This window comes from Acinonyx jubatus, chromosome D1 (genome assembly GCF_027475565.1).
Source record: "Acinonyx jubatus isolate Ajub_Pintada_27869175 chromosome D1, VMU_Ajub_asm_v1.0, whole genome shotgun sequence".
In the NCBI taxonomy this organism is placed as follows: Eukaryota; Metazoa; Chordata; class Mammalia; order Carnivora; family Felidae; genus Acinonyx; species Acinonyx jubatus.
The window spans coordinates 101,926,195-101,943,486 of NC_069390.1; the positions used below are offsets into that span (position 1 = coordinate 101,926,195).

A 17,292-nucleotide genomic window follows, 5' to 3' on the forward strand; every position below is an offset into this window, starting at 1 on the left:
CATGTATATTTCGTTCCAGCCCATATTTCTAGCACCACATAGAACAATGCTCAATAAATATTTATAGAATCAAGAAGGAATGAATGTGTATTCCTGTTCGTGCCCCTAGAAGCTGGAACTCCTCACTAACTTGTCTCCAGGAGGTGGTGCATGGGATGTGCTTACTAAGTGTTTGTTGAATAAATAGATGAACGAATGATCAGCTCTTTTCAAGTTCATTTATTTTATTATACTTTCTTTAAAAAAATTATAATTGCTCATTTGTCTTGCCATCTGCAAGAACTTGCAAGCAGAAGAGTGGCAGCAGGCCCCAGCGTTTTAAGAAAATCGTTAAAATACAGAACTGGAAACCCCGAGGCTGGAGAATTCTACTAACTGCCAGTGGTTGGCTGTAGCTCCGGAGCTTTCCGTGGGAGGCAGCACGCTCTGGGAGGTCCTCCTGCTCACCCGCCGTGTCCGTTTTTCCTGGCCAGAGCCTGGCCACCCAGTGGCCCCGTTGCCCCGATGGATCCACTGAACCTGTCCTGGTACGATGATGATCTGGAGAGCCAGAACTGGAGCCGGCCCTTCAACGGGTCCGAAGGAAGGACCGGAAAGCCTCACTACAACTACTACGCCACGCTTCTCACCTTGCTCATCTTCGTCATCGTCTTCGGCAACGTGCTGGTCTGCATGGCCGTGTCCCGCGAGAAGGCGCTGCAGACCACCACCAACTACCTGATCGTCAGCCTCGCCGTGGCCGACCTCCTGGTGGCCACGCTCGTCATGCCCTGGGTTGTCTACCTGGAGGTAGGTCTGCCCTCCCCTCCGCTGCAGGGGAGCCTGGAGTCCAGGCACTTCCTGACGAATTGCCTGGTGCCTTCTCAGCAGGCCTGGCCTCTCCTTCCACTCCGGGCTCAGTTTTTCCCCTTATGAAATGGGCTTAATGCCTCTTTCACAGTCCCAACTGCCAGTTGGAGAGTGCTCACTAAGGGTCGAGTCCTCTATCCCTGGCGTTTTCCCGTGTAGCCCTCAGGCCAGCCCTGCGAGGTCACCCCACGACTACCACCATCTCACAGATGGTGAGCCAGGTGGTCAGAGAAATTCGGTGACTTCTCCAGCATCATGCAGCTGGCAGGTCCCAGCTGGAACTCGGCTTGGCCCCAGGTTGGTTGGTTAGATCATGCTGCAAATGGGAGTGATGGAGGAAGATCCTCAAGGAAGGGAGATGTTCATGCATCCAGACCCGAAGCTTCCCATTCTTTCTTGTCACTTCGAAAGTGGGAGCTGCTACTCTGTGTGCTCCTTATGCCTCCCCTCTTCCCAGTTCGGTCTAGCACCAATGTCTGGGACCTCCAGGCAGGGTCCTCTGTGGGCTGGGCCACAGCCCCTTGGCTCGGGAAGGACCACATGGTCACCCAGGGCTCGGCCCAGGATGGGGCCCAGCTCTGCACTTCCGAATAGAGAGTGGGCGGCCCCTGCCGTGGTCCAGGCACCTCGCCAGGCATTTCGCAGACACAGACTCAGCAAACAGTCATGCTAATCCTGGGAGTTGATACTTTTCTTCTCAGTTTACAGAAGAGGAAACAGAAGGTTTGAGAAGCTGTCTGTCCTCAGATCGCACAGCAAGGGGAGTAACCGGGGAGCCACTTCCAACAGGCAGATGTGGGAGGGTCTAGGGTCTTGCGTCCTGGATCCTGCCCCTCTCTCGGCCTAAGATTCTGGGGTGGAGTCTGGGAAGTGACCAGCCAGTCAGGAAAGAGCCAACACTAAGGTCACTGCGATCATTGGGCACTTACCTTCCCGTCCTGGGCAAGATAGGGGGGATACACCTGTGCTATGGAGGCAAGTCCCTGGCTGGGAGGGTAGGGCTTCCACTTTTAAAGGAAAACATGCCATTTTGTAGGCTTGAGCCGAGGCGACACCCAGAAGAGGGAGCTGAGGTGGGGGAGAGGAGGCTGGCCCAGCGTGGCCCCTCTCCTGGTCTCCGCACCCGGGGGCTCCCTGGGCTTTCTCATCATGCTCACAGGATCACACACCCCTGGTTTTCTGTAGCACAGCCCCAACAGGCTGGGACGTCCAAAATGAATGTGAAGGAAAAACCCCGAAGGAAACAAGCAAAATAACATGAAATCTACAGGTGCCACAGGCCAGGGGTCCACTTCCTCCACGACTCCCACGTCCGTGAGTCTGTCCAAGCACGTCTTGTCTGAGGGCCTCTCCCTGAGGAACCCTTCTCAATCCTAAGGCCTCTTCCCTTCCTGCTCCCTCTCAAAGGAGGGTCCCAGGCCTCAGACCATCAGGGGAGAATGAGGGGCGAGTGGTAGAGCAAAGAACCTCTCTGTGCCTCACTTTCTTTATCCATATAAAGGAGATAATCACAGTATCTACCTCGTGGCATTGCTTTAGCATCTAATGAGTTAGTTAATATATGCAAAGGGCTCAGAATGGTACCACACACTGTAGTGAGCAAGATGTAGAAATCAGCTGTGACAGTGGCGCTGAAGACGAACGTGACGGTGGTAGCCATCCAGCACCTGTCCTCATAGCGAGGGCCCTCCCCATGCCCAGGCAGCAAGGCGCCCTCTACCCACAGTGAAGCATGCTCTGCCCGCGGCTCCACGCAAGGCTTTTGGGCTTCCAGATCTGCAGCCTCTCCCCCGACACTCTAGGATAGAGCCACATCTGTACACAGCCTGTACTGGGGGTTTCTGAGAATCTGTAAGTCCTGTGAACAGATACTTTCAACATAACCAGTTCACCATTATTTTAAGGGGGAAGCGCAGTGGTTTGGGGGGCAGGGTGGAGAAAGTATCATGGAGGGTAGTGCTCTAACTTTCTCATTATTTCCCTTTAAAACAAGAGCTGGACAGTGAGCTCAACTTGCAGGTTATTGTCCCAGCCATTTTTTGTTCTTAGAGACTGTCCCGAGGGGAGTCTCAGCCTATCCCAACATCCTGTCAGAGTGTTCTTGCAACCCATATACTCTATCCTTTCTAAGAGATGCTCTTGTTGTCCAGAATTTTCCACCCTGTTCCCTTCCCAGCAATACTAGTGCCTCTCATAGCCTGCCATGTCAGCACGTGTCTAGCGTGCTAGATTGGATTGGATGTGCTTTACTCTTTTTTTTTTTTAAATTTTTTTAATGTTTATTTATTTTTGAGAGAGACAGAGACAGAATCCTAGTGGGTTAGGGGCAGAGAAAGAGAGAGACACAGAAGCAGAAGCAGAAGCAGGCTCCAGGCTCTGAGCTGTCAGCACAGAGCTCCACATGGGGCTCGAACTCACGAGCTGTGAGATCATGACCTGAGCTGAAGTCGGACGCCCAACCAACTGAGCCACCCAGGCACCCCCCGTCAATGTACATGGCTGCCAAAAATTTCTCTTGAGTCTTTGAGTCAGCTGCCCCCAGGCCTGTGGAGGAAAGCCCTCCCTTCTTCTGTGCTCCAGACAGGCCTTTAGGGGTAGGGATTGAGAGCTCCCTAAAGGCAAGGACTATGCCAATACTGTTTACCACTGTACCCCAGAGTCTAGGACAGAGTCTGGCCCATAGTAAGTTGCTCATAAGTGTCTGTAGGAAAGATGGAAGGCAGGGGAGAGGGAAGGAGGGAGAGGAAGAGGGCCCTGGCAGCTCAGACCCGGATCCCTAGGGACATAGAAACAGCTCTGAAGTACCTGTCTGCGGGGGGGGGGGGAGGGCGGGCCTCAAGGTGGAGGGTGGACCAGGTGGGTCTGGCACCCTCCTAGCAGTGCCCTACAGGTAGACTCTATTTATACCCGGAGCTCCTCACCCCCCAATCCAGACCTGACCTGCCAACTTGGGGAGTCCTGTGCTGTGATGTGGGCTCACGTGAGCCTAGAGAAGGCAGCTTCCTTCCTGTCTTCTGGGACCAGCTGCTGTTTCTTCACGTCCAACATCAGTGGCTATAGTTCCTGTCACCGAGCTTAGGTGCCAGCATTTGGTTTCACGCCTGAGAGCAGAAAAAAGAGGCAGCACTGGGAATGAGCATGTTCCAATGAGCCTGACGACTGACAGTGCTATGACAGAAGGATGGGAACTGCCCTGCCCCAGGCCCTGGGAGAGGGGCTTTCCTGCTCCTTTTTCTCCTATTGGTAGAGGCCTAGGATGTGTCTCAGGGTCAGGGTCAGTGTGTTCCACACTTCCAAATTTGCCTGGGCCAGCTCGCTGCGTGAGTGTGTGTGCCTGTGCGTTTAAATGGGTGGTATGGATGTGCATGGGCGTACGGGAAAGTGAGCGTGTGTGCGTGTGTGTCTGTGTGTGTAAGGGGGAGAGGGTTGCAGGAGCGGGCCTCCTCAGTTCCATCATACAAGGATGTATGGGTACAGCCGCCCCTCCCCACCCCCTTCTTGTGTTTCCAGAGCTTGAGTCCAGGTTTTCCGTCCTGAATTCTCCAGGTGCGACAAAGAGCAGAACTGTCTTCTTTGTCTCAGAGCCATGGTCCTCACCGTTGTCCTTAACGGACACTCGCTGGGCCCCGACTGGGCCACACACCATGCTGGTCCCGAAGGAGCTGCCTGGCTCCCCCAGAAACCTGGGATCAGGGCAGGATCAGAAGCTGAGCGGAATGGCCTTGGGCAAGTCACTGCCCATTTCTGAGGCTCAATTTCTCCATTGGCAGAATGGGATGCAAGTAGATCACACGGATGTTTTATAGATGAAGGCTCAAAGTTGAGGCACTAGGTGTAAATTGGTCATCATTCTTCCTGTCCGGTTTTTGGCACAAAATGGCCCTATGTGTCTAGCAGGGGAGGGGAGCAGGGACAAGTGCCTCAGACAGCCAGGGGCATGGCTTCCCTTTGCTGCCCCACTTCTCTCCCGGGCCCCAACTGGAGACCCGCAAGACCCCCACAGCTGCCCTCTGGGCCTGTGGCCCAGTCTGCCCCAGGAGAGCCAAACTATGCGGCCTGAGCTCATCGTCCCTCTTCCGTCCCCCCTTATGGTGCTTTGTCCCCAGGTGGTGGGCGAGTGGAAATTCAGCAGGATTCACTGTGACATCTTTGTCACTCTGGACGTCATGATGTGCACAGCAAGCATCCTGAACCTATGTGCCATCAGCATCGACAGGTGAGCCCAGCCAAGGTGGGAGAAGGGACCCAAGCCATTGGCCTTTCGGGCTGAAGAGGCAGGCTGTGTGCCTGTGAGTCCATGTGTGTGTGCACATGTGTACATGCACATGCATATAGGTGCACGTGGATCTGGCTGGGAGAGTCCAGACCACCTCATGAGAGGCCATGGTACAGGTGGAGATGCTACCAAGGATACCCAGCAGAGACTGGTAAAGAGGAGAAAGTTCCCAATGTTGACGGCAGCCCTAGGTCTATCGCTTCCTACTTAAGTGACCTTGGGCAGAATGTGCACATTCTCAGAACCCTACCTCGTCTAGAAATCAAGGATGATGACCCCTGTCCAGGGGGGGCCACAATGTCCGGTTGTGCATTTCCTGTCCAGCACAGGGCAGGCACACGGCCAAGGGGGTCCGGGTTGTGCTCACTTTGTTAAACTATACCCTTGGAGCCTTTCACTGATTTGCACACGCAGGCCACGTGGGCTCCCCTGGCTGGGCTCCCCTGGCAGGATTCTTGGAAGATGAAATGAGCTACTATATGAGAAATGCTGGGTCAAGGAGGCGAATGATTTCCACCGTTATTATTTTCTGCTGAATGGGGCTGAATTCTTTCTCCGAGGAGCCTGGCTACCAATCCGTCAACAAACGCTTCCACTTTCTGTGAGCACAGCATGGGTGCAGTTTCAAAGGTGCAAAGACCCAGACCCTGGTCCCTCAAGAACCTTAAAATCCAAGTAGGGACACTGGAGTTATAGATATGGCCCAGGATTACATGGTGGCCGGTCAGTCACCAAAGTATCACCAACTACCCTTGCTGTCTGAGCTGGGGCAGGAGAAAGGAGTGATTTAGGGTCGACAGGCAGCCTTCAGAGAATTTCAGACAACTGGAACTCCCCAAGGTGTGGGGTGTCTCTGGTGTGTGCCTGCTGTGGAATGAGTTCCTGGGCCTGCACCCCAGACTCAGGGTCCCCTGCCCCGTGACCTTGCAGGTACACAGCCGTGGCCATGCCCATGCTCTACAACACCCGCTACAGCTCCAAGCGCCGAGTCACTGTCATGATCGCCATCGTCTGGGTCCTGTCCTTTACTATCTCCTGCCCACTGCTCTTCGGACTCAACAACACAGGTGAGTCCTATCTCTGTCTGCCTGGGGTTCCGCTGCCCCCCTTCGCTGCACGGGACCCCGAGAGAACTGAGCCCCTGGCGCAGACTCAGGGGGATGACCTGTTTGCCAGCCTAGGCTGAGACCAGGCTGGGTCTCCCCGGCCAAGCCTGACTCTCAGTTGTGCCTGGATGGGCCAGAGAGGAACAGTAGCTTGAGGCATAATGGGGTTGCGTGAGGAGTGGGGGTAATGATTCAGGAGGATGTCTGGCCATTTTCAACTTTGTTTATTTAACCGAAACAGGCCAGACAGCCCCACCAACTGCATGTGTTTGCGTGTGTGTGTGTGCGCGTGCATGTGCACACATAAGGGGTGACTACGGGGTGCCATCCCCACCCCACGGTGATGCTGTTTGTGGTAATGAGGCTGCAGTCCAAGCTGGCCCAGCTCTGCACAGACCTGAGTCCTCTGGAGCAGGAGAGGTAGAAATAATAGAAGCTAGCCCTCTGCACCTGTCCTGTGTGTCTGACGTAGAGGAAATAGGTGTTGGCCTGCCTGCCTGCCGGCGTGGGCAGAGAGCTTTCTCTCATCAGGCAGGCTCCAGTGAGGCAGGTGCACCTCTGGAGACCCTTACAGGGCAGGACACCAAGAAGCCTTGCAAAGTACCTCTTGTAGGAATTCCAAGACGTGGGGAATAGGCTTATTCCCTGAGCATATGCTCAGATCAATCTGGAAAGGCCCTGAGATAGAAGTCAGACATCTTCTAGACCAGGAAGGGAACTTGGAAACACATCAGAACACAGGGTTGAGCAAATAGGACCAAGTCACCTTGTCCCTAAAATTGAAAGGTGGTAGACCACCCCCATGTATACAGCAAGGGTTAAAATAAGGGTTTACTCTTTGACAATAATTTCCTTCTGTTATTTTTTCCAAGCACACTGGCCCCACTCATGTGTTCACGGGCAATAAAACTAATAATGAAATAAGGAGGGAATGTTAATGGGAAAACTCAGAAGTAGTCCATGAGAGCTTAGCTTTTTGCCCACAGTTGTGATTTGAAATCTCTGGTTTACGGTGCACGTTCATTTACATCTAGCATTTCCGGGTGGCCTTAGACACCTAGGCGTACTCTCTGTGACCTCGCTGCTGGAGTCTGGCGGAGGAGGGAAAGGTCTCTTGTGGCGCTGTGGCCCCGTGGGATGCTGACGTCCCCTCTGGGCTCTCCTTCCCCCCCCAGACCAGAACGAGTGCATAATCGCCAACCCCGCGTTCGTGGTGTACTCCTCCATCGTCTCCTTCTACGTGCCCTTCATCGTCACCCTGCTGGTCTACATCAAGATCTACATCGTCCTCCGCAGGCGCCGCAAACGGGTCAACACGAAGCGCAGCAGCCGGGCTTTTAGGGCCAACCTGAAGGCCCCGCTCAAGGTCCCCAGATCCCCCACCCCCTCCAACGCCCACACCTCACCATTATCAAGGGAGCTTGCCCAGGCGCAGGTGGAGGCCCAGGGCAGTGCAGTGGGGCGGGGCTTAGGCTGGAGGGGGCTCCACGGACCTGGACCTGGGCAGGGCACAGTCTGAAGGCATGGACCTCCGTGGGATGACCGAATTTCCAGGAGCCGGATGGAGGCAGGGCAGGTGGTGGACACCATCTGGGAGAAGTCTTTGCTTGGAGATCCTTGTCTGAGTGCACCCTCTCCTCTCCTTCCTTTCCCATCACTTGTCCTTCCTTGCTGTGGCCCCTCTCTCTGCCTTTCCTCCCTCTGTGCTTCCCTCCCTCCCCTTTACCTTCCATGCTCCCTGTGCTCCCCTCTGTGTGCACCTCCTCCTTCCTCCCCGCTCTTTCCTCCTCCTCTCCTCCACCTTGCTTCCATTGCCTCCCCCTTATGTCTTGTGAATTCTCCCCTCTGCTCAGCCCTCCCTGTATGGGAAGACAGTATGTGGGCCTGGAAGGAACAAGGATCTTGGAGTTAGACACATCAGGTTCAAGGCCTGGCACTGCCACCTTTTTTGCTGAGTGACCTTGGGCAGGTTGCTTAACTTCTCTGAGCCTCGGTTTCCTCATCTGTTAAATGGGAATCATAATGCCAGCCTCTCAGCGTGGTCTTGAGGATTCAATGTGAGAGGGATATGAATATGTCTAGCATGTGCCAGACCCTTAACAGGTACCCCATTAAAGTCAGGGCCCGTTTGTCCCTTGTCCTGCCCACCTTTTCCCCTCACAGGACCAATTCCTCCTCTGCCCTTCTCTGAGCCCCGGTGCCCAGCCTGACCACCCCACATCGGGTGTCTGTCCCCAGCTGCCTGCCCGTCATGACCAGTGTACTGGCTCACTCCACAGGGCACCTGCACTCACCCCGAGGATATGAAACTCTGCACCGTTATCATCAAGTCCAATGGGAGTTTCCCAGTGAACAGGAGGAGAGTGGTAAGTGCTCAGGTCAGGGACCAGAGCCAGGTCCTTCCACCCCTAGGGAAACCCAGCTGCCGTGATTCTCAGAAACCCCACCGGCAGCGCACATCCCAGGCTCCCCCACTTTGCCTCTGAGGCCAGACTCACCATGCACACCTCACAAGCAGGCATGCAGCAAGACGGCTCGATTCTGCAAGGCACAGATAGGCACCCCTAGCGCAAGAAAATGGTTGGGAGAGAGGACTTGGCCGTAATAACATAATTCAAATAAGAAGAGTGGCTGTTACCATTCACTGAACACCCACCGTGTTCCTACTGTCTCATCAAATCCTCACAGCGACCCTGAGAGGTAAGTCTTATTGAGCTTATTGATTTTAACTTTATGAAAGAGGAAACAGAGGCTCAGAGAGGGTAGGTAACTCACCCGTGGCGAAACAGTGAGATAGCGCATATTTGAGCCCAAACCCACATGACTCCGAAGTCCACGCCTCTGCTGCTCTTCCCTCTTGCATGTGCTTCCTTACTACAGGCAGGTTCTGGGGCTGGAGGCTGGGCGTGGAGGGGGTGAGTAGGGGAGCGAGCAGAGCAGCCTTGGGGCTGGTGGGGCAGTGCAGCCCGAAAGTAGAGCCTGGAGACGTGGAAGCACAGCAGACCCCAGGCTCTGCCCAGAGGAAGTAGCAGCAGGGTCCCAGCAGCAGGTGCCGCAGCCCCAGCTGGGCCAGGGAACCCACCCAGAGCTGCACACGAAGTTCAGGTCAGGTGTGCACAGGAAGCGGGGTCCCCACTGTTCACTTGCACGGCAAGGGTAGGACTCCCTTTATGAGATGGGTGCCAAACGGGCATTCAGGACTGGGACGGGGGCAGCAGCTGAGTTATATCACCACCACCACCCCCGCCCCCCCCCCACCACTGGGTGCAGAGCAAGGCTGTATTTGAGAAGTTCAAGCTGACACTCCACGGTCTGGGGAACCTGGGAGGCCATAAGTGGATCCCCACCAAGGCCGCCAGGTCAGCTTGGCAGGAAAGACTGGGGGGAGCCCTGGGATTAGCCCTTTGGCACGGGGATCAGTCTACAAGGAGAATGTGGTGGGGTATCTCGGGTCTGCCTGGTGGCCCCTCAATTCAGCCCAGCAGGAAGAACAGGGGTACCCTCTATGCAGTTAGAACATGAGCTCCTGCAGGCAGGCACTGGATGCCAAACCAGTAATGTATTCCCAGCAGCCAGCTCGGTGCCTGGCGCTCACTGGTACTCAGTAAGTGTTGCTCAGTCAATAAGAGAGAAATGCTGGGGGTAATAAGCCCTCACAGATGGTTGTGGGGTTATTGAGGCTGCATAAGTATTGCTCGGGGCCAAGTGCTGGGGATGACCCCGCAGGCAGGGACTGCCCTGGGGCCCAGACCGTCCCGACCTCCCCGTGTTCGGCAGAGTGACCCTGTGGTGTTTGCGGGAGTCTCTAAAGGAGGAGAGGGCAGGGCCGGGTGGGGCCAGGTGAGGCTGCGTGGCTAATGCCTGTGAACTGGCCTGGCTTTACCCAGAGTTCTCTGCCCCTGTGCAGGAGGCTGCCCGCCGAGCCCAGGAACTAGAGATGGAGATGCTGTCCAGCACCAGCCCCCCCGAGAGGACCCGGTACAGCCCCATACCGCCCAGCCACCACCAGCTGACCCTCCCCGACCCATCCCACCACGGCCTCCACAGCACGGCTGACAGCCCTGCCAAACCAGAGAAGAATGGGCATGCCAAAGACCACCCCAAGATTGCCAAGATCTTTGAGATCCAGTCCATGCCCAATGGCAAAACCCGGACCTCTCTCAAGACCATGAGCCGCAGGAAGCTCTCCCAGCAGAAGGAGAAGAAAGCCACCCAGATGCTCGCCATTGTTCTCGGTGAGTCAGGCTGGCCGACGGCCGCAGCCCGGCTCTGTCCAGCCATCACCGAGGAAAGGACCCATCACCATCACCATGGGTCCGCCCACCAGGATGGGTCCTGTTACCTGCCATCCCCTTCCTAACCATGGCTGGCGGGCCAGGGGACCAGCACTTTCTCAGGTGCAGGCCACTCCCACTGATGTACCCCATTAGGTAGATTCTATAATTATGCTCCTTTTACTCATGGGGAAACTGAGGTCTGGAGTGGGTATATAACATGCCCAAGGAAGACCTATGATTTAAACTCAGGGAGTCTGACTTCAGAGTCAGTGAGCTTGGCCAGTCAACCATGGTGACCTCCAGAGCATCATGGTCCTGGGCCAGTCACCATCTCTCTCTGGAGTCCCCTCAGCAGGAGATTGCTTCTCGGGGCTGTTGTGGTGGCCAGATGGTACACAAAGGTGAAAGCATTTTGTAAAGTGCAAAGCAGTATACACAGGGATGTGTTATCAGTATGGTTTGGGTAATGTTGCTATTGTTGAGGAACTGGAAATTCAATTCACTTCAACTCAACCAAGACCCTGTGGGACCAGAGCTGTGAACAAGGAAAGGGGGCTGGAGGGGGGAGCCATCTGAATGAGGGCATGGCTCTGTCAGCCAGGCAAGGCTTTCAAATAAAAGTTTCCTAGAAAACCCCAGATGGCGAGTCAAAACACAAGACTGGACGTGATGTGATGTGGCTGGTTGGGAACAGGAGGGGCCAATGTGACTGTGCCTTCCCTGCAGCACCCAGGCTATCACGGGGCACCCTTCCAGACCCACCATCCCCTCTGACCTCCGGCCAGTCCTGTGGCATGAGCGGGACCAGAGTTACTACCCTGCTTTTATGAACGTACGCACAGGGTCACCGCAGGTTAAGGGACAGAGCCTTGATCATGCGGCTGGGGGTGACAGAGGAGGGTTGTAGCTGTGCCCTCTGCTCTGGTCCGTGGGGTCTCTCTTCAGTCCTGGGGACTCCCGGGGTGCTTGTGGGGCATTCTGGGCTCATGATGCCACCATGCCGAGAGTCCTGCCAGAGCACGAGGTCCTGAGTCAGATGGACAAAGCAGGCGGGAGGGAGGTTAGTCTAGGTCAGAGCGTCCCAAAGCAGCAATTAGGAAGAGGTACCCCCCAAGGGCTGGGGGAAGGCATAGGGAGAGCCTGGCCACTGGTGGGACAGACCTCAATAGACTGGAACTCAGCGGGTCTTGACTTCATCCCTCATGAACGGGGTGGCCTTGTGTACATCACAGGGTCTGTGGGAGCCTCAGTTTCCCGTCCACCTCACAGGGATGCCAGGAGCCTAAGTGAGATGGGTATCTAGCTCTCCCTTTTGTCCCTCGGGCCCAAACGGTGCATCCCCAACCTGCAGTGACCAAATGTTCCACTTCCGGTCGCTGAGGAAGATGTGTTTCTCAGAGATGACCAGAAAGTAGAGTACTGACTCCGTCTCTACTGACTTGTGTCAGAATGTTAACCTCGTGGATTTGTCTTCAAGCCCACTATCCTTCCCTGTGGGGTAGGTGTTATTATACCCATTTGACAGGTGAGGAAAATGAGGCCGAGGGAAGGAAAGTGGCCTTCATTGCAAACGGGTGTCAGAGACAGCTCTAGAATCCGAGGCTGAGACTCCTCCTGCCTCCCCTGACTCCCCTGCCTCCCCTGCCCCCTCCTCCTGCCTCCCCTGCAGGGCTCCTGGGCCGGGGTCTGTCTTTGTGCGGGCCTTCCCAGCCCAGCCTCTCCCTGCCTGACTGCCGCCCTCTCCCCCAGGCGTGTTCATCATCTGCTGGCTGCCCTTCTTCATCACCCACATCCTGAATATACACTGTGATTGCAACATCCCGCCCGTCCTGTACAGCGCCTTCACGTGGCTGGGCTATGTCAACAGTGCCGTGAACCCCATCATCTACACGACCTTCAACATTGAGTTCCGCAAGGCCTTCATGAAGATCCTGCATTGCTGACCCGCTTCCTGCCTCCCTGCCCAGGCCAGCCGGGTCTCCGTTCCTGGGAGCCGTGGATGGGGGTGGTGCAGGGCGGACTCGGCCTTCTCTTTGTCCCCGGCAGGCTCTAGCTTGACTCCACGCCCCTCAGAGCTCGCACACCCTCACTCCGCCAGGGTAGTGCTGGGGAGCCAGGCACGGTGCCAGCCCAAGGGCTGGACCCCTGGCTCAGGGGCGGCTCATAGAGCCCCCCCCCTCCCACCTCTAGGCCCTCTCCCCTTGGCACCAAAGACACAGCCGCCCTCTCTGACCTTTCTCTGGGCTTCTGGGGTCACCAGGAACAGGCGCAAGGCTCAGAGGCTGTGCTTTCTGTGGGGTTTGGCCTGGTCTTCGTAGGCCTGTGCTGGAGCGGGCAGTGTGGAGGGATGGACGGTTCCCACCCCACGAGGCCCATGCCTGGGAAGCCAGAGCTCTTGCCAAGGCCCCAGGAAACTCAGTCCTGGGAGACCCATGTAAATACCAGACCACAGGGTGAGCCCCAGAGAAGCCCAAGCCAAAAATCTTCATTCACTCCCTTTCCTGCCCGATGGGAGCCTCTGTTTCCACAGCAGTGGCTCCCACCCCACCCCACCCACCCCACTGTGCCTCCAGCAACCCATGTCATTTCCACACCTGCTGAGGGCAGGAACCCTGGGCTTGAAAGGCCCCAGGAAGGTCTGCGGGGAGCGGAACGTCCCCCAAGCCCATGCTGCTGCCTCCTAACTGACTCGGTGCATCCCTTCTCTAGCAACTGTTGGGCCAACCTGTGAGAGGGCAGGGAAGGTGGGCTTGTGGCCGCATCCGGGGTCCGGGGTGGATGTTGGTTCTCTGGGGGACTGCCTCCTGCCACACTCTGCCGCAAAACCACTCTCCTTTGCCTTTTGCCTCTCCTCTCTCCTGCCCCCTTCCCCTTCCACTTTCTCCACGTTAGAGGAGCCCGTGGTGAGGGGGCTGCTGAATACCACTTAGCCTGGGCTGGCCCTGCCCTGAGGGAGGAGGGAGGTTGCAGTTTGTGGGCGGGGCCCTGGGTCCCAGACTCTGTAACATCACTACACATGCTCCAAACTAATAAAACTTTGACAAGAGTCATATGCGAGGCCCCTCGGGTGGAAGGGAACCGGTACTGAACTTTGTCCTCCGCAGCAGGTGTCTGTGCTGGGATCAGAGTTGGGGGAGCCTTCTGCAGCCCCCTCCCACAAAGGGATGACCCTGGCCACAGCCACCAGGGTGGACGCCGGAGGGGGGGGGGGTGTGGGGGGGAAAGGAGGTGCTCCAGGAGGACTGGGGAGAGGATATGTGCGCCTGTGTTTTCCCCTTCCCCGTCCCTTGAGCCCAGGAGACCTGAATGCTCTCAGCCCTGCTGCTGGCTGGCCCTGAGCCTCAACTGTCAACCAAGATGGGATGGGACAAAGTTCCCAGTGGGAATCCCAGAGCACACCCAGGGCTCCCCTGATCCCTCCTGTAGGAAGGCCAGGCTGTCCCCACTTCCCACCTCCTCCTCTCCAGGTCCTGGCACCTCTGAAGGACCTCAGCTCTTATGACCCACCACACAGAGAAGGCTCCATGGAAAAGGTGCCCTTTGAGCTGCCAGCTGTGTCCGTGTCTGTGTCAGCCCCTTGCCCTGACTTCTGGCTCACATCAGGACTCCCTTCCTCTGCAGCAGGTTGGGGAGGCAGGGAGGGCCTGTGTGACATGACCTAGGTGGTCCCCCTCCTCTTGGCCTCCAGATCAGTCACAGCTCCAAGTCTCTGGGGCCACAAATTGGCATTGCCCTGAAAACAGAAATTTGGCTTTAAGAAATGAAATATAAATCAACCTGGCAAAGGAGGAATATTCTTACTACCTTGAGAATAACAGCGATGATGACAAACAAGGTGCCGGCTCCCACGGGCTCAGGCTCCGGGGAGCTGTCAGGGCATAATTTGCATGCTAAATACAATATTTTTAGCACCAAACTTTGGAGCACTTAACTTGCCCTGAACGAACATTTAATTATGGACTTTGATCTTTTCCCTGAACCTGCTAAGCCCCAGGGGAGGCTCCTGTACCCGGGAGCACCCAGGTCCCAGAAGCTGGCAAAATGGGCCCCTAGTCCAGCTCAGAGGGTGTCAGTAACCCAGTGACCACCTCCTGGGGAAGGCGTCAGACCCTCAGTGGGGTTAGAGACCCTAGAGACTTCTCTGCTGCCGATGCACACACAGGTGTGCACACAGACACAGTGCACACTCAGCCTATGAAAGATCTTGCCCTGGACGGAAGCTTCAAATCTCATTGCATCATTAGAAACTATAAGGTCACACAGGTTTCTCAGCTGTGGGAATTGGAAGAGATGACAGAGGAGAGAGTAAAAGAGGGTGGAAGGAGGGAGACAGGGAAGGAAGGAAAGAAGGAAGGAAGGCAGGGAGGGATGGAGGGAGGAAGGAAGGAAAGAAAGGAAGGAGGGAGGGAGGGAGGGGAGCAGAAGGGAAGGAAGGAAGGAAGGAAGGAAGGAAGGAAGGAAGGAAGGAAGGAAGGAAGGAAGGGAGGGAGGGAGGGAGGGAGGAAGGGAGGAAAAGGGGACAGCAGGTAGCTAGAGAGGGAGGGGAGCCAGGCTCCCAGCAGTCTGGAAAGGGCGCTGATGGGAGGAGAGGGCAAGAGGGCAGGCAGGGGCGGGAGGCGGGGCAGAGGAAAGTTGCCCACAGTTGTCATGAAGCTTCAAGTCTTTCTTCCAGACAGCAGATTGACAGCTGGAGTGGGCAGGGGGAGGGCCGGCTCCGCCCCCTCCCCCCTCAACTCTTCGGGGACAGAGGAATGGGCGTGGGGACCCGAGAGAACTGTGAGGTGGAAGGGGGCGGCCCAGGCTCTGCTCCTCTCCCAGGAGGCCCTGACTACTGCTGCAGTGCTCTGATTTCTCTCCTCCGCCTTCCCTGGGCTTCTGTCTCTATGACTGTCTTTCTCCGAAGCATGACTTTCAACCAAGGGGTCATTTATCTGCCTTTACAGCAGGTGGAGTCTGACCGCCCCCCTACCCCCAAAACCCAGCACCGGGTCAGGCACAGCCGGGCACTTTGCATGTATGTTCCCTCAGATGTCCCCGTGTGGCTGCAAGTTTTCAAAGTTTCGGGCCCTCTCCCCTTCCTCTTCCCCTAGTGGGTTCCGGAGGAGTCCCAGGTGGCCCCTGGCCGGGGAGATGGAAACTGGGAAGACCAGTAGTGCAAGAGAAACTGCATTTCATCCATCCATCCATCCATCCATCCACCCAGCCGGTGACTTCCTCCGTGGATCTTTCTCGAGCAACCATTGTGCTCCAGGCCCTGAGCAAGGTGCTAGGTGTGCAACAGGAAAAAGGTGGATGTGACCCCTGTTCTTGCAGAGTCTGTGGCCCACAATCACACAACAGCTGTTAAAGCTGTGTGTCACCCATGACAGAGCCCTGGCTGGGTGTGGAGGCACAGGTCCCATAGATGGCAATGATGTGGGGTGCAGCAGCCCTGGTGAGAGTAGGAGGGCTGAGGGCATAGAGCACTGCCTGAATGGTGGGGCAAGAGGCCCTCGAAAGAAGTGACCGTCTGTCCTGCTTCCCTGGTGGGCTCAGAACACGGGCAGTCAGTCATCTGCAATCAGGGACACTGACGACCAGCCCGCTTTGGGGGCAGTATGTCCACCTGCCCGGGATCCCTTCCCTGGCCTAGCCCTGTGCCCCACTGCCTCCCTGCCCTCCTGGGCCCCAGGACCCAGGCTATGTTTGTGGCCATTAGCCCCCATCCTATGCAGGGGCCGTGTGGGCTTTGCCCCACGTGCTCCTGTCTTCCTAACCCTGGGCCCCCATCCATGGGATCCCCTGTTAGGCCGCCTCTCTTAAGGAGACTCGTTGCCTTGATGACAGGCTGACCTTTGAATTCAGGGTTCCAAATTTATGTCTGACACTGCCCATTCTGCCTGTTTCCTGACCAGCCCTGAGCAAACCTGGAGGAAGCTAGTGTGGTGGGATGATTAAAAAAAATTTTTTTTAATGTTTATTTATTTCTGAAGGAGAGAGAGACAGAGTGTGAGTTGGGGGGGGGGGTGGGCAGAGAGAGAGGGAGACACAGAATTGGAAGCAGGCTCCAGGCTCTGAGCTGTCAGCACAGAGCCCGATGCGGGGCTCGAACCCACGAGCTGCGAGATCATGACCTGAGCCGAAGTCGGACGCTCAACCTACTAAGCCACCCAGGCGCCCCGAGATGATTTTTAAAAAGGTAGGGAGAGAGGGAAAGAAAAAGCATCTGGGCCCCTGTCTTTTAGGAGGTTGCCCTCCGGTGCCTGTGAACAGCCTGGTAGCCTTTTGGGCTGCAGAGCTAATAAGTGGGGCGGGGGTGGGAGGTGTGTGTATGTGCAGGGCAGGGGAGTAGTTTCTATTTAATTTATTTCTTAAAATCTTTATTTTTTTTAATGTTTATTTATTTATTTTGAGGGAGGAAGAGAATCCCATGCGAGCTCCACACTTAACCCAGAACCCAATGTGGGGCTCAATCTCATGACAGTGAGATAATGACCTGAGGTGAAATCAAGAGTCAGATGCTTAACCACGTAATGGACTGAACCACCCAGGCACCCCAGGGAAGTAGTTTTTAGGGGGGCTGCAGGTCAGAGTCTTGTCATGCATGTCCCTGAGGGTCCTCTGCTGCCAACCCAGTGCCCCTGGCCCTGGGTCTGGAGAGTCCAGGGGAGTGGGAAGCTGGCGGGGACAGAGCAGACCATCTCCGGAAGAGGTGGCTTCCACCCTGGCTTTGTGGGTTTATGCGGTGCAGGGAGAAGAGGTACCTGGTAAGGACAGCTTCCCACCCCCTCTCCCACCCCAGCTC

The 17,292-nt window shown here is 56.1% G+C and overlaps 1 protein-coding gene across 1 annotated transcript in view; it reads left to right on the forward strand.

The window, feature by feature from the left end:
• The window catches only part of DRD2 (dopamine receptor D2), an 86,412-nt gene extending 72,852 nt beyond the window's left edge, over positions 1-13,560 (forward strand). Inside the window, exons 2-8 of the mRNA XM_053204096.1 lie at positions 474-789; positions 4,956-5,065; positions 6,056-6,192; positions 7,407-7,597; positions 8,511-8,597; positions 10,139-10,466; positions 12,258-13,560. Of these exons, the coding sequence (XP_053060071.1) occupies positions 474-789; positions 4,956-5,065; positions 6,056-6,192; positions 7,407-7,597; positions 8,511-8,597; positions 10,139-10,466; positions 12,258-12,451 (1,363 nt within the window). The 3' untranslated portion in view covers positions 12,452-13,560. The remainder of the gene's footprint in view (positions 1-473; positions 790-4,955; positions 5,066-6,055; positions 6,193-7,406; positions 7,598-8,510; positions 8,598-10,138; positions 10,467-12,257) is intronic.
• The last annotated feature ends 3,732 nt before the right edge of the window (positions 13,561-17,292 follow it).